General features: G+C 34.3%; 1 protein-coding gene across 1 annotated transcript in view; it reads right to left on the bottom strand.

Moving 5' to 3' along the window:
• Nucleotides 1–15859, bottom strand: part of Tnks (tankyrase) — a 79599-nt gene that overhangs the window by 47965 nt on the left and 15775 nt on the right. The window contains exons 3-5 of the mRNA XM_072530184.1: nucleotides 7950–8253; nucleotides 5532–5785; nucleotides 1075–1255 (exon numbers count right to left, since the gene is read on the bottom strand). Coding sequence (XP_072386285.1) covers nucleotides 1075–1255; nucleotides 5532–5785; nucleotides 7950–8253 — 739 coding nt within the window. The remainder of the gene's footprint in view (nucleotides 1–1074; nucleotides 1256–5531; nucleotides 5786–7949; nucleotides 8254–15859) is intronic.

Genomic DNA, 15859 nt, shown 5'->3' with positions numbered 1-15859 from the left:
TTTGCGACTTCGTACTTGTACGAAATGGGCTTTTCTGCAGTTGCAGTAATTAAAAACAAGTACAGGTCACACATAAACTTACAAAAAGAAATTAGAGTTGCTATTTCCAAAATGGAGCCCCAGTTTCATAAGCTGTGCTCAAAAAAGCAAGCACATTCCACACATTAACCAGCCAGTTACAAAAATAAATATATTTTTTCATTTTTGTGCCTATGTTTTGATTTCGTTCTTAATTTCTAATAAAAAATATAAATGTTCAAATAGTGTTTTTGTTATAACTATAACTTGTTACTGGGCTAGTACTAAAATTGGTAAGTATTATTGGGGGTTGGGTTGAGGGGGCGATGCAAAAAATAGCAAAGTCCCAAGGGCGTCACAGTACAAATAAGTTTGGGAAGCCCTATTTTATACAATAATTATTGTAATTTATATCAATGTTTAACTTCGAAACATTTCTAATGGACTTTTAATTGTAAAAATGGGAAACTATGGTTTTTACGTTTAGATTTAATCATTTGAACATTAAAGACAGAGATTATTAAAAGGTAAACATGTCGGAAGAGCGACACCTAGTGTCATAGATCAGCGAAGTTTTTAGTAAACTGGAAATAAAATTACTTAAACTTGATTATTTAATACAATAATTATTGTAATTTATATTAGAAATCCACTTGGAAACTTAAATTGACTATTTCTTGTTGTATTTTTACAATTTATACCACAGCATTTGCGATATCCCATTTTCTTCAATGATACTACTTATGAAATGAGCTAAAAAAATGCAAGGTTGGTAGCTTTTGGAAAGCTACCAACCTTTGGAAAGGTTGGAAAAGAAACCACATACAGAATTCAACTTCTCTAGTTTCTAAACCATCTCCAAGATATCAAACAAGATCCATGTTTCTGACACCAAAAAATATTTTTCCGCGATCAAAGTCTTAGAATTGTAGAATATGTAGAGTATTGGTAAGAAGTAATTGCATAATGTCTTGGCACCAATCTCTTGAGCAAAATACTTAAGTTTAATAAAAAGGAAGAGAATTTTTACATTTTAAAAAGTAAACAAAATCTTACCTTATTAGTGTTTCTAAAACCTGCTTTCTTTTAGGATAAAGGGAGGTGACGGCTGAATGTAAAGCGGTATCCCCCGAATAAGGATGTTTAAAACCAATTATATCCGGAGTAAGATATTTCTTAATTTTTGTCGTGTCAGCTTGACGTGCTGCATCAAGTAGAAGATGGCCTTTATATTCATCTAAAACAAAAACCATTAGTGAGAAAAACACATAAAACATTCTTAGTTTATAATTAAAATCAGTTCATCACGTAATTCAATATTTTTGAAAGATTTGATACTCTTTGAATCCAGGAAATAGACAGTCAAAAATTTGAAAGTATACATATATATTTTTCAGATTAAAATACATTTTGTTTAACTCTCACCTTAAAAGTGAGTTGATTCAGTGCGTGATATATTCCTCCCTATCTTGCGGCAACGTTGATCTACAGTTCTTTTCTACTTGTTACAAGAACTACGTCACAATTCACGATGTATGCAATGTTGTCATATTTCTCGTTGATACATATATATATATATATATATATATATATATATATATATATATATATATATATATATATATATATAACTTCGTTTTAACTCAGTAAAATAACAATACTCAACAATATATAACAAGGTAGTAACAATTGAGGATTATCGTAACTTCAAATAGGGCAGTTATGATTGCTCAAATAGCAATTCAACCAAAAGTGAGCTTCATCGCTAAACAAAACTCGATCGACAAAACATTAATCGATACATTTGTCCTCCCTGTATCCCTACGATCCCTATAGTATCGCTCGGGGAATGCATCTCGCGAACCACTAGAGCGAGATCGTCGATAAGAGGGACAGACACAACCCGACAGTGAACCAATGCACATATATTAAATTCGTTTCGTTCGTTTCGTAAAATAGTGTAAACCATGGTAATCGACTTCAATTAACGGTAAACCATACCTAGGTTTAACTGAACATATACATTGCTTTGATTGTTTATGGCAACCATTTAAAATTTGATGATTATTTGTACCTATGAGTTAAAGTTCATTCATCTCGCCAGGGCTATCGAAGGAATATAGTTGATGTTAAGTTAATTATTATTAATTCTCGTAATAGTTCGGTGTTTGTTTAATTCACCACATTGGGTCTATCTAGCCGGATTTGATCTCATTTGTTGAAAAAAGATTTTTATTATATTTAAATTTGAATGGTTGGTTTCGTCTCGTGTCGTATTTTTTATCAGTTTGGAAGTTCATAAAAAACCGGGTTAATCAATTTGCGTCTTTTGTCCAAAAATTATTAAATTCGAGGCTCGAGAATAATTTATGAGCATTTGAAGTGGAGATTTATGGGAGTTTTGAAGTAGAGATTATAGTCGTTTTAATAAAATATCAAATATCAATTGGTTGATTTCGCGGTTTTAAGCACATTCTTGTACATATTAATTGGAATTTGTTAGAAATTTAAAATGTAAAAACTTAAAGAAAATAATAAGAAACTTAGATTTTTGAGAAAGGCAGCTATGAATGACATTCAGGTAATTTTCAATTTAGGTTTTAAAGCTTTTTCAAAATTCATCTATCCTATCTTTATAAAATAATTAGAGTAGAAGAATTAGACTCAATTCGTGAAGAATTCTGAAAACATCACACAAATATTATTAGTAATATTGTCTTTCTGTACCAGACGCGGATACGAGGACTGAAGAAAATGTTCGGGAATTATTTTTGGAACAACTTTATAAAATAAAACTGTTTAGTGCGGAATTATTTGAGACACAATCTGAAACTCCAGAATCGTTTAGATTGGTAGTAGTTCAACAATCTAACATTCGCTTGCCAAAATAGAGCTGCCTAAATTTAACAGTGATTTTAAAGAGTTTAGTTCATTTTTAGACTTATATAATTCGGTTGTACATAATAATGCAGGCCTAGTAGACGTAGAAAAGTTTAAGTATTTGAAAGGATGTTTAGAGGGGACTCCAGTCAGTTTGATTCGTAATTTGTCAATAAATAGCGATAATTATCAAATTGCTTATGAACTATACTCAGGTGCAAAAAAATCGATCCATTCCTTATTTCTTATTTATTTGAAGTTGTATAATTTTAGAGACATTAAATTACGTATGTAAATTTAGGTGTAACCTCGTATACGAGAAATAAAATAATATTTTTAACATTGCTTTTTATATGTCTTAAAACAAATTGGTATTTCAGGTTTTTGTCAAAAAGGGTCTGAAGCAAGTAGATATTTATTGAATGTTGTTTTTAATTCAACAACCATACTAGTGTAGTGATTTTATTTTCAAAACGTGTTATATGTTTATTTAATTATCCTTCCTAAATGTCTCTAACTCCGACAGATGCTGCAAGGGCGGTGACTTTAGTTCAAGATGGACGTAGCCAATATTATGCAGCTGAAATGTTGGGTGTTAGTCGATCTTCGGTTCAAAGAGCAGTGAATCATGTTTGAGAAATCGGCATCTAACTTCAGTTGAACTGGCAAATCGTCTAAGCGAAGTGAGAAATGTGGATATAAGCAACAGTTCGTCGACGACTTGTAGAAAGTAATTTATTATCCAGAAGGCCAGCCCTATCTCCAATACTATCCATAAAACATCGCAGAGCTCGAATTGCTTTTGCAAGAAAACTGGAGTGATGCAGATTGGAGCAATGTATTGTTCTTAGATGAGTCCAGATTTTGTCTAAGGTCACCAGATGGCCGAGAAAGGGTTTGGAGAAGACACCGAGAGCGATATTTTCAATGTAATATTGCGGAAAGAATAAGTTATCGTGGGGGTCCGTTATGGTTTTTGCTGGTATCAGTTCAGAAGCCCATACTGATTTAGTTATTGTAGATAGAGGTTCTATGACTGCTGCAAGATACATAACAAGTATTTTAGATCAGCATGTGGTACCTTTTGCTCCTTTCATTGGACTAATTTTATTTTTATAGACGACAACGCGCGTCCTCACCGTGCTAGAATCGTCATAGAATCGTCAACCAATATTATAGAGGAGGTGGGAATTGTCCGTATGAACCGGCCAGCTTGCAGTCCCGATCTCAATCCCATAGAACATCTATGGGATATGATGGGAAGACGTCTTCGAGCACGAGTACCCTTTCCAAACAACTTGGCTGAACTTACAGCGGCTCTTCAAGAAATATGGGACCAATTAGATCAATTTGATATCCAGAGGTTAATTACCTCAATGCCTATACGTGTACAGGCTGTTATAAGGGCCCTAGGGGGAAACACTAGATATTGATTTATTATCAATGTTTTTCTTAATTTCAGAAAGTTTTGAATATAATTGTATTTTTGAGTTTTGGCGTATGTCTCTATAAATAAATGATTTTTTTGGATAATCTGTAAAAATTATTTTAATCTAACATATACTTTTACATATATACCTGATTTAAAACTAATATCTTCAAACGTTTTCTTTTTTCAGAAAATAATACCCATGGATCAATTTTTTGCACCTGAGTGTAGTTGTTAAACGCTACACAAATACAAATGTTCGTCGTTGTGCGACCGCGCATTGGGATGCGATCATGGGCGTACAGAAAATCTCGGTAGTTAATTCGAAAAATCTGGCTAAATTAGTAGACACCTTTTTAGAAAACTTAGCCGCATTGAAAACATAAGGTCTTCCAACAGAACATTGGGACTTTATTATGTTTTAATTTACTTTTGCCGAAACGACGCGGATTCAGTAAAATTATTTGAGTTAGAAAACAAATCGAATAAAAATTGGTAGAGTTTATTGAAACTCAGTACATTGCATACGATAATTTAAATAGTAGCTTAAGTAAATCTATCCTCCTCCGACTTTGACGTAGATTCGGAGGATTAAGCTGACTTTTCAGATAGGGCTGTATTATAGCCTATAAATTTAATTATTATTATCAGTGTTTGTTGTAATTACAAGCATATTTATATCTACCCATTTCAGGTATATTTTAGTGTTTGTTAGTGTTGTAAAATGAGTTCCAGAGCGGAAAAAATATTAAATTTAGGACTAAAAGCGGATTTAAGTAATAATGAAACTTTTGTTCCGAATCGGTCAATTTACGTCGATGCAATTGTCGTCCATCATGCTGAAGGTAAGTAATTGATATTAAGAATACTATACTTTAAAATTTTTATGAGTAATAGCACACGTATTTAGAATGAAAAATTTATCAAAATAAGTTGAAACCGTTTTGTAAACCAAAACCAAATGTAACTACGTGCGTTTTATTACGAAAAACCCTCCCCAGACGAATAATTGAAAGAACTATTTATTATTCTTATATCTAAAGTGTTTCTCAGTATCACTACCTAATAAATATTTTATAGAGAAACAATAATTCGATTACAAAGACCTGATTTGATCGACAGGGTTAAACTTAAAATTTCGTTTAATCGAAAACAACGATTTTGTAGTTAGCCACTTTTGGAACCAGGCCATCGATATACTTACATGCAAGTCTTTCCTGCAGTTCCCTAGTTGGAGCTACATCTATGGCAGACTTGGAATGGCAGTTTAATTGATGAGGATCTGCTCCTTCGGCCAGTAGTAAAGAACACACTTCTAATCTCGATTTGGAAGCAGCTTCATGAAGAGGTGTAAAAGCCCAAAGATCGTTTGCGTTTACATTGGCACCGTGCTTAATTAGCATTTCAGTTACTTCGAAATGACCATAGGAGCAAGCATTGTGTAATGGAACCAATCCTCTGAAAAATAAGCAAATATACAACGCTTCTAATACAAATTTGTGGTGACTTTTAAAACACTGTGGATTTTCATATAAGCTTCAAAATACTTCGACAATACTTTGCGAATTAGCAATTTTTTTTAAACGGTTATACTTTTTGGGGCACTATGATACTAAATGATACAAGAAAAAAACAAAATATATAAGAAATGGCTAACAAATAAAACATCTAGTAATTGAGTAACATATTAAAGGAAAAACGGAGAAGTACGCAATCAAATAAAAAATTGTTTGGAAAGATAATAAATAGAAAAATACATAATGATATAGGACATCTAATTAGCGAAGACCAGTGGATTTACGCCTGGTAGATCTTGCACTGATAACTTGTTTATACTCCAACAATTAATAGAAAAAAGAATAGCGGTTGGTACCGAAGTACATCTAGCCTTCATCGATCTAGAAAAGGCATATGATACAGTTCTAAGACTTAAATTGTGGCAAGCTTTACAACAACTCGGCATTTACTGTTCTTCCTGAACTTTGCAGATGACCAAGTCGTCCTAGCTCAAGATTCTTATGATCTAGAATTTAGGATAAAGCGTCTATACAGAGAATATGTAAAATGGGGGTTAGAAGTCAGTATGAAGAAAACAGAATATTTAGTTATTAATTCAGATGCAAGGTTTGAAGTGTTGATAGACGAGGACGTGGAAATCAAACAAGTAAAAAAAATTAAATATTTAGGTGCACTCATTGATAAGAACGGCTTGGGAGAAACCGAAATTAGACACCGAATTAATCAGGGACGTAAAATTGTAGGATGTCCGAAGTCCTTATGGTTGAATCGCAACATTTCCTTCTTCTTCGTCTTTTTATATAGACATGACTCTGTCTGTTTTTCAATGTGCCTCCAGTAAGTTGTCGTTCCATTATTTTCGTGGTCTTCCTACTGATCGTCTTCCTATTGGGGAACCGTCTCTTGCCATCTTTACTACTCTATTTGTTGTCATTCGGCTTATATGTTCGTTCCATTCTACTCTTCTATTTCTTACCCAGTTCTTGATGTTCTCCACCTTGCATCTACGGCGTATATCTGTACTTCTAGTTCTGTCCCATAGTGTCTTACCATCAATTTTCCTAAGTGTTTTCATCTCTGCTGTTTCTAACATCCTTTTTGTTCTCTCTGTGTCAGGTCTCTTGCTTCTGGCGCGTATGTCATTATTGGTCTCATGACTGTTTTGTAAATTCTGCCTTTCGTTTCTTTCCCGATATTTTTATTTCTCCATATAGTTTCATTTAGGCAGCCTGCGGCTCTGTTTGCTCTATTCACTTGATCTTCCACTTCAGTTTCGAGCTTTCCGTAGCTAGATAATGTGATGCCTAGATATTTAAACTCCATCACTTGATCTATTATGTGACCTTCCAGCTCCAATTTACGTCTTAGTCAATTTGCTGTTGTAACCACGCATTTTGTCTTTTTTGGGAAAATTAACATGTTAAATTTTCTGGCGGTTATATTAAATTGGTGCAGCATACGTTGTAAATCAGTTTGAGAGAGTAGTATTGCGTCGTCTGCATAGGAGATTATTTTAAGTTGTTTGTTTTAAGTTGTTGCAACATTTCCAAAAGGAACAAAAAAAGAATAGGCCAAACCATGGTTGAATCAGTTCTTTATTATGACTCTGAAGTATGGACAATTAATGCAGACCTGAAGAGAAGATTGTTAACAGTTGAAATGGATTATTTGAGAAGAAATGCTAGAATATCAAGGCTGAAAAGGAAGACCAACGAATCTATAAGAAATAACATGAATGCTACAGAAACGGTCATTGATAGAATAGAAAGAAGAGGTTAAAATGGTTTAGACACCTATTGAGAATGCCTGACGTACGTTGGCCCCAAAAACTTCACAGATGGAAGCCCCCTGAAAAAGAGGTGAGACCTCGACGCTTATGGAATAAAGGAATGAGAAGAGTGATGGAATCGAGAGGTTTGGAGGAGGAGCATGCCTTGGAAGGGGAGGATTGGCAGAGGAGAACGAGAATACGACGATCGCCGTCTCAAAATATATTGTATTTACAATTGAGATCCTGTAATATATATATATATATATATATATATATATATATATATATATATATATATATATATATATATATATATATATATATAATAATTACCCTTTATCCTTAGCATGGACGTCAGCTCCGTTTTGAAGCAATAACTGTACAACTCTATTTCTATTGTACCCAGCCGCAAGATGAAGAGGAGTCGATCTTCTTCCATCGCTAGCATGACAATTGACGTTTAACGGATTAAGTAACACCAAAAGTCGATCTTCAGCTCCGGAACGGGCAGCTTCTAGAAGCTCGTCTTTGCGGTACTCGCCTGTAAGTACAGGTCGCGTCGAAACGTCTGCTACTTCGAGCGGAGTTTTGCCTTCCGTATTGCGGATATTAACATCAGCGCCGTGTTGAAGAAGAGCTGTAAAGAAATTACAAATTATTGCGCATTGTGTACAAATAGGTATGTTTTAAAAAATAAATTAATTAAATTAAATAAATTAAATGAACAAAATAAAATAAGTTAAAATAAAATAAATCTTCTTCTTCCTATGCCGTCCCCATTAACGGAGGTTGGCGACCACATTTTTAAAAGCTTCTCTGTCTTTTGCAACGTGGAATAATTCGTCTACAGTCATGTTTGTCCAGTCTCGAATATTTCGCAGCCATGACTTCCTCTTTCTACCTATTCCCTTTTTGCCATCGACTCTGCCCTGCATGATGACCTGCAGAAGACTATATTTATTATTTCTTAGTATGTGTCCAAGGTATGCAGTCTTGCGTACTTTTATATAAATAAATAAATATAAATAAATAATCTTATTTTATTCATCATAAACAGTCGTTTTATTTTTTAGAACATATTGACAATCAAAGTGAAGGAATTAAACATACATATAAGATAGTAATGAAAATGTAATTAATGAATAAATTTTATATTATATTTAGCAAATTTTGAAAATTACTTAAATCATTAAACAAAATTTTTAAACAAACAAATTAATGTTTTTTAAATTTTAAAGAACTTTGGTGGAAATGTTTGGTGTTATTATAAAAAAAATATTAACAATTCGGTCGTAAGCTGACATCAAATTTCATTAACCCACATATTCGCACCCAAGTGCCACGCGTCGTTTTTTATCTTTTACTAACATATTGAGATCATCGTCTCAAATCATTCCAGGTTTCGAATTTTCCCATTGTCCAGTAAAGCCAATGCTTCTTTTGCTGCCTTATGAATATGTAACTTTATTTGTTTACACAGATACTCGGCACTACCATCTTCTACAACAGAGATCGGGAGACTATGGCCCGCGGGTCATCTCCGGCCCGCGAAGCGTTAAAATCCGACCCTGCGTAGTGTGCGGGTGTGTTTGAGTGACCGCGTGCTTCGGCTGGTGCGTATCGTATTGTCGCCACGGCAACTGTCTGCCCGCTCCCATGGTACAAAGAATAACACGTATTGTACTCCCGAGCTCAAAATTGGGACGAGTTCGCGCATGACGTCATAATGAGAGTGATTTTAAATATTCCCCGTAAGAACATCGGCGCTCGGAACGCAATTCATTTTTAATTGGCAATAAAAAGTCATTTTATAGATTAATAGAGTTTCTATTGAACTATTTCGGATTTATTGAAGTATAGGTGTTTTATTATTTTGATTTAAAAAATTAATAAACAATACAGTGAACTAAAATAAATTTGTGAATTTTATTTAAAACTTTTTTTTTGTACTCTTCGCTTTTTAATACTAAGAAGATACCCTTCGTAAATTTTACGAGCTCTCTTTTTATTGGCTTGTCTTATTTGGCGCCAGTCTCAAGGAGGGGATCGAGCACTCGTCTAGTTGCACGTAAACAGATGAAAATAAGTGATCGTTAATTATCTGCAATAAAATCGACAAAACAAATAAAACACAAGGTTTTAAGTTACTTTTTTGTTTAATTTTCTTTTATTTCTCATATCTTCTTTAAAAGTTAGGTTTAATGTCTTAATTCTAAAATACATTCGAGATCGAAAGAGATTGTGTAATTATCCACAATCCTCTTCGACTCTTTTGGAAAGCCTTTCCTGCCTTCTTTGATTTATGAATAAACTTTTTGATTGTCGTAGATGAAGAAAAGGAACAGCATCAGCTTAGATCCTTTCTTTGATTCATATTGCAGCAATTCAAGCTGCAAATTTCTTTCAAAAGTCTTCCAGCTTAAAGTGTTTGGAACAAATCCTTGAGGTTTTGTTCCAAACACAAACAACCAGCTACTTCACAACGCATTTTATGTTCAGCTTATAAAGTATTTCTAGCGAAAGTCCCTAAAAAATACAGGAAGGGTATGAGTATGGTTGAGTATTAAGTACGGACTCAATAATAATTAAACGTATCTCTCTCTCTCTCTCTCTCTCTCTCTCTCTCTCTCTCTCCTTCTCTCTCTCCCCCTCTCTCTCTCGCCCACTCTTTCTCCCTCTCTCTCTCGCCCACTCTTTCTCCCTCTCTCTCCAATGGCGCTACAGCCCAAATTGAGCCTTGTCCTCCTCCAACAAACTATTCCTCCAGCCTTGCCGGTTACGCGCCAATCTTCTTCAGGTTCTCACGTCTAGAAAATTTTGCGCTTCGGCTGAAAATTCATCCTCCCACATTTTCCGTGACCTTCCTTTTGATCTTGCATTTTACTATTTAGGGCTCTTTTTGGCGAAGTCTCTGAAGTTTAACGAATTCTGAGATCGGTGCCTCTTTGAACAATTTGTAGAGTTCATGGTTGTACCTGGATCTCCATACTCCGTTTTCGTTAATAGGTCCAAATATCTTCCTTAGGACTTTTCGCTCGAAGAATTCCAGCTTTTGTTTTGTGTCTTCTGTCATCACCCATGTCTCGCATCCGTAACATACTATTAGTCTGATAATAGTCTTGTAGACCCGGATTTTCAATCTCCAGTGTGTGTTTTTGACTCATTACACTTACTTACTTATTTATAATTTATTACACACCAAAATATTGTCCGTATAAAGTAGGTATACCTACAAAGCCACTATCAATTATAAAATAGCATAGAGTTCAAAATATTCCTAATAATATTTTTTTCACACTAAAAAGCCTACAAATCAACTTAAATCTCACAAAACACCATAAAATCTACAACAAGCTAACCAAAGAAGCCAAAAGTTAAAAAATTAATAAAATTCCCATTAAAAACAGATATATTACAATGACGGCCACTCTCATTGTGACGTCAAGAGTAGTGTATCTGCTGACAGTGGCCTGCGCAATATCATACCTGTTATTCTTTGTATCACGGCCCGCTCCCGTGCTAGCTTCATTCGGAGTTTTGTTTTACTTCAAATTACATCTTCGTATGCAGTATAATTTCTTTATTACTTTCGAAACTACAACGTGCTACAACAGTCCGCTAACAGACAGTGGTATACCCGCAGAGTACGATGATCTTTTGTACCTACTTATAAAATCTGAATACAGTTTGTTCATATGATTAATCTAATTTAAATTCGTGTGTTTTAAAAGTTTTTATTTAATTTGCAACGTATGTAGGAATGTATCTTTTGTTGAGGTAAAATGTTGCAACTCAATTTTGAAGCAGATATCTTCAACGGATTAAGGTTAAATTTGGCATACTTAAGTAAATCACATAACAATAAAATTAATATTCACTTGTTTGAGCGATGTATTGATATTGGATTGTTGTTTTGTTACCGCAGCAAAATGACGACGAACAAACGCAAAATTAGTTCTGAGTGTCGAGGTTTTAAGGAATAATGGTCATGGAAATATTTTTTTACAGAATTTAAAGACAAACCAGTGTGCCTCATTTGTAATGAATCGGTTGCAGTTTTTTAAGATTTCAACTTGTTTCAATCCTTCTCTAAAAAAACATGCAAATACAAAATAAAAGCATATGACAGAGGCAAAGAGAAAGACTTTAGCTGAAAGGCAAAAAAGAAGTTACGTGGGCAGAAAAACATGTTTAAGAAGCAATGTAATACTCACAAGGCTGCAACACTGACAAGTTATGTTGTAGCTTACAAAATTGCTAAAAGTAACAAAACATTATAGAATGGTGCATTTGTAAAACAATGCATGGTAGCTATAAGCAACATTATTTGTCCAGAAAAAAGTAACGAGTTTCAGTCTTTAGCTTTATCACGAAAGATGATCTGATCGAATTGACGGTATCGCGATATTGACGATCTAATTAAGAATTAATCAAGAGTTGAATATTACCAATTAGAATAAAATTAAATTAAAATATATTAAAATAAACTAAATTAGAATAAAATGAAATAAAGTAGAGTGGAATAAAGTAAAATACAATAAAAATAAAATAAAATAAATTAGAATAAAATGAAAAAAATAAAATAGAATAATTAGAATAAAATACAATTAAATTAAAATTAAATTAAGTTAAAATAAAATAACATAATTTCGAATAAAATGAAATAAAGTAGAATAGAATAAAATAAAAAATAAAATAGAATCAAGTAGAATAAAATAGAAAAAAAATAAAGTAAAATAAAATAAAATAAAAAAAATAATTCGAATAAAATTAAATAAAGTAGAATAGAATAAAATAAAAAAATAAAATAGAATAAAGTAAATTAGAATAAAATAGAGTAAAATGAAATAAAACAAAATAAAATAGAATTAAATACAATAAAATAGAACAAAATAAAATAAAATAAAATAAAAAGAAATAATTTGAAATAAAATGAAATAAAGTAGAATAGAATAAAATAAAATAGAAGAAAGTAAATTAGAATAAAATAAAGTAAAATAAAATAAAATAAAAATTAAATAAAATAAATTAGAAATGGAATAAAATAGAATAAAATGGAATAAAATAGAGTAACATAAAATATGATAAAATAAAATTAAATGAAATTAAATAAAATTAAACATTAAATAAAATTAACTAAAATTAAATAAAAATAAAATAAAATAAATTAGAATAAAATAAAATACAATAAAATAAAACAAAAAATCAAATTTTAAATTTTACGAACATTAACAGATCAGCAGTATGCTAATTCAATTGTTTATTCTGTTTATTCTCTCATTTGGTCTGTCTTTTATTTTAGTTTATTATCAAGACATTGTTTTTTATGTAGCTTGATATATCTTTCAAAGAAATTTTATGACGCACAATTAAGTAATATGTGACAAAGAGAACAACAGTTCAAAACCGAAGAATATGTCGAAATAGTTCATAAAAATTTTCTACATTTGAATCAACAACAAACAATTGCGTACGATAGTTTGATAGAAGCGGTGAACATCGAATCTGGTGGAATTTACTTCCTTGATGCTGGGGATGGACAGAAAAACATTACTAATTTTATTGTTATTGGTAAGGATCAGATCGCCGTAGCCATAGCGTTGGCTTCATCTGGAATATTTGCAAGTTTATTGGAAGAGCAAAAATAGAGCAATGGCGAACAATTTACATATATGAAAACTAATCGTTTGGGATGAATGTACATTGGCCCACAAGAGGTCATAACAGGGACTGGACAGAACTTTGAAAGATATTTTCATTATTAAACTATTTAATAATTAGGAAGGAAAAGACAGTTAAGATTTTATTTCACGTATAGGGAGCTTGCGCATCCGTTTATACGTATTTCAGCCCAATAGGCATCATCAGAACGGCTTTCGCAAACGCTCTGAACGTGAAATAAATCTCTTCTGTCTTAGGAAGCAACTCTAACATGGCTTCATATAGACGCAATGTAGCGACATCTAATAATCAATTTGGTTTCGAAAATTAGTCTACGATTTATTTAATAATTATTCCCCAATTAACTGCTGCAGACTAACTAAACGTATGTCTAACATTATCTAATTTGTTGCGCTTTTAAGACGCTCAAATGACAAATATCGTGCAAGTGTTTCTGCAATATATCAAAGAGTAATTGTGTTTTCGAAGCAGCTGTTAGATATTAAAAAATGGTAAAGTCGCTAAACACCTCGACCGGGTTCATATCATTTTCCAGAGATTTCTGTTACTTAACATGCTCGAAAGAGAAGCTTATAAAACTTTGATAAATTATTTAATTTTAAGGTGGTACGAAGTTCGGCGGGTCAGCTAGTACACAATATAAACGAACATAAACTGCGAGTAAATGTGTTTTATTGTGTAAATATAGTAAGAATACAATCAAATGGAATAGCACAAATGATACTTAAATGGGGAAAGTTAGGAAGAGAACAAGAGAGAAACCCAGAAAAACCTGCAATGACCAAATAAGAAAATGTGTCAAAAAGCTAACCACAGGAACACCTATAGACCTATAGGAAGAAGAAGCATAGGCCGCCTGCGGATTAGATGGTTAGATGGAGTTGAAACCGACTTAGGAATATTAAAAATCAGAAAATGGCAACAGGTTGCCAGATCTTCTTCTTAGGGTGCCTGTCTGTTCCGAACGTTGGCGATCATTCTGGCTATGATGACTTTGTTGGTTGCTATACGAAATAGCTGTGTTGAGGACTTTCTATATCATGCTCTCGGGTTAGCAAGCCAGGATATTCTTCTTCGTCCTGGGACCCTTTTTCCTTCAAGTTTACCTTGCAAAATGCATTATTGTAATAGCTCGTATCTGCCTTGATTTCTCTTACGGCCCTTCACGATGTTGACCAAATCCGCGGTTGTGTTCATCAATCAACACCGATTACATCAATGGAAGCCCAGACCGGTATTGAACCAATACAATGCCGCAGAGAGCAACACGCGTTAACCTTCTGGGAAAGGCAAAGACGAATACTTCCACAAAAATGGGACGAATATAGACAAGCAGCCTCACGTCTTAAAACACAAACCACTCCGCTTACAGTAGCAAACCAAATCATGGAAAAATACCACATTGTCCTGTCGGAAGCCGCCCCCTTCCCAGCGCAAACCACACTGGCCCGCTGTCTACCAAACACAGAATTACTGCTTGAAAACCATAACGACCCGAAACACTTATCGTCAGACATTGCCCTAAGGAAAGCCGCCCTAGAGACGATACACACCAAGTACCCAGCACATGAGTGGATCCACATATACTGCGATGGATCCTCGATGCCGGACTCGGGAAGAACAGGAGCAGGATACGTCTCAACGTTCTTTAAAGGCTCTATAGCTGTGGGTGCCCCTCTCACCAACTACGACGGCGAAATTGCTGCTATACACGAAGCTGCAAAAAATCTTGAGAATTTCCAACACCCCCAAAAAGTTGCCTTTTTCATCGACTGCCAAGCCGCAATCCTCGCCCTGTCGACAAATCGATACACCGACTGTGCCAAAACAATATCTTGCCGCGTCCAACTATCGAACTTGATGGAAAAAGGGTGGCTGATTACTCTACAATGGATCCCTAGTCATGTCGGTGTTGAAGGAAATGAAGCTGCGGATGAACTTGCAAAAGAAGGCACTACTCTTCCACAGCCCCCTAGCTTCCAATCGTACACATCAGCAAAGTCCACCATTAGAAGAGGAATCAAAGCGAAGATAAAAGAGCAGCAAATACAAGCCGGTGCTGGAAAATCTTGGGCCCACCTAATAGAGTCACCAATCCCTCGCAACTTGCCGAGACCCATTAGTGTAGCCGTGTTCAGAACAACTACGGGGCATGACTACCTGGCCTCCCATCTACATCGCATCGGCGTCCGCGAAAATGACAACTGTCCACTATGTGATCAGCCCCAGATGGATGCTGCTCACCTTCCTGAGTGCCCAGCCCTGATCGCCTACGAGAAACGGCTCGTCTATACTGGTCAGCGCGCCACCAAATGGCTAACATGCCAAGGGTGGGGGTTGGCTAGTAAGTAAGTAAGCGGTTGTGTTCATCCTCCGCAGTAATTCCTCATTGGTGACTTTGTCTGTCCATGGTATCTTCAGGATTCTTCTGTATAACCAAAGCTCAAAAGCCTGAAGTTTTGATAGAGTTTCCGCCTTCAATGTCCACTTTTCTACTCCGTACAGAAGCACTGAGTACACGTAACATTTAAGATATGGTCGCCAGATATCGAACAGAATGG

This window comes from Diabrotica undecimpunctata, chromosome 4 (genome assembly GCF_040954645.1).
Source record: "Diabrotica undecimpunctata isolate CICGRU chromosome 4, icDiaUnde3, whole genome shotgun sequence".
Taxonomy (NCBI): Eukaryota; Metazoa; Arthropoda; class Insecta; order Coleoptera; family Chrysomelidae; genus Diabrotica; species Diabrotica undecimpunctata.
This window is presented reverse-complemented; position numbering and strand designations above follow the sequence as displayed.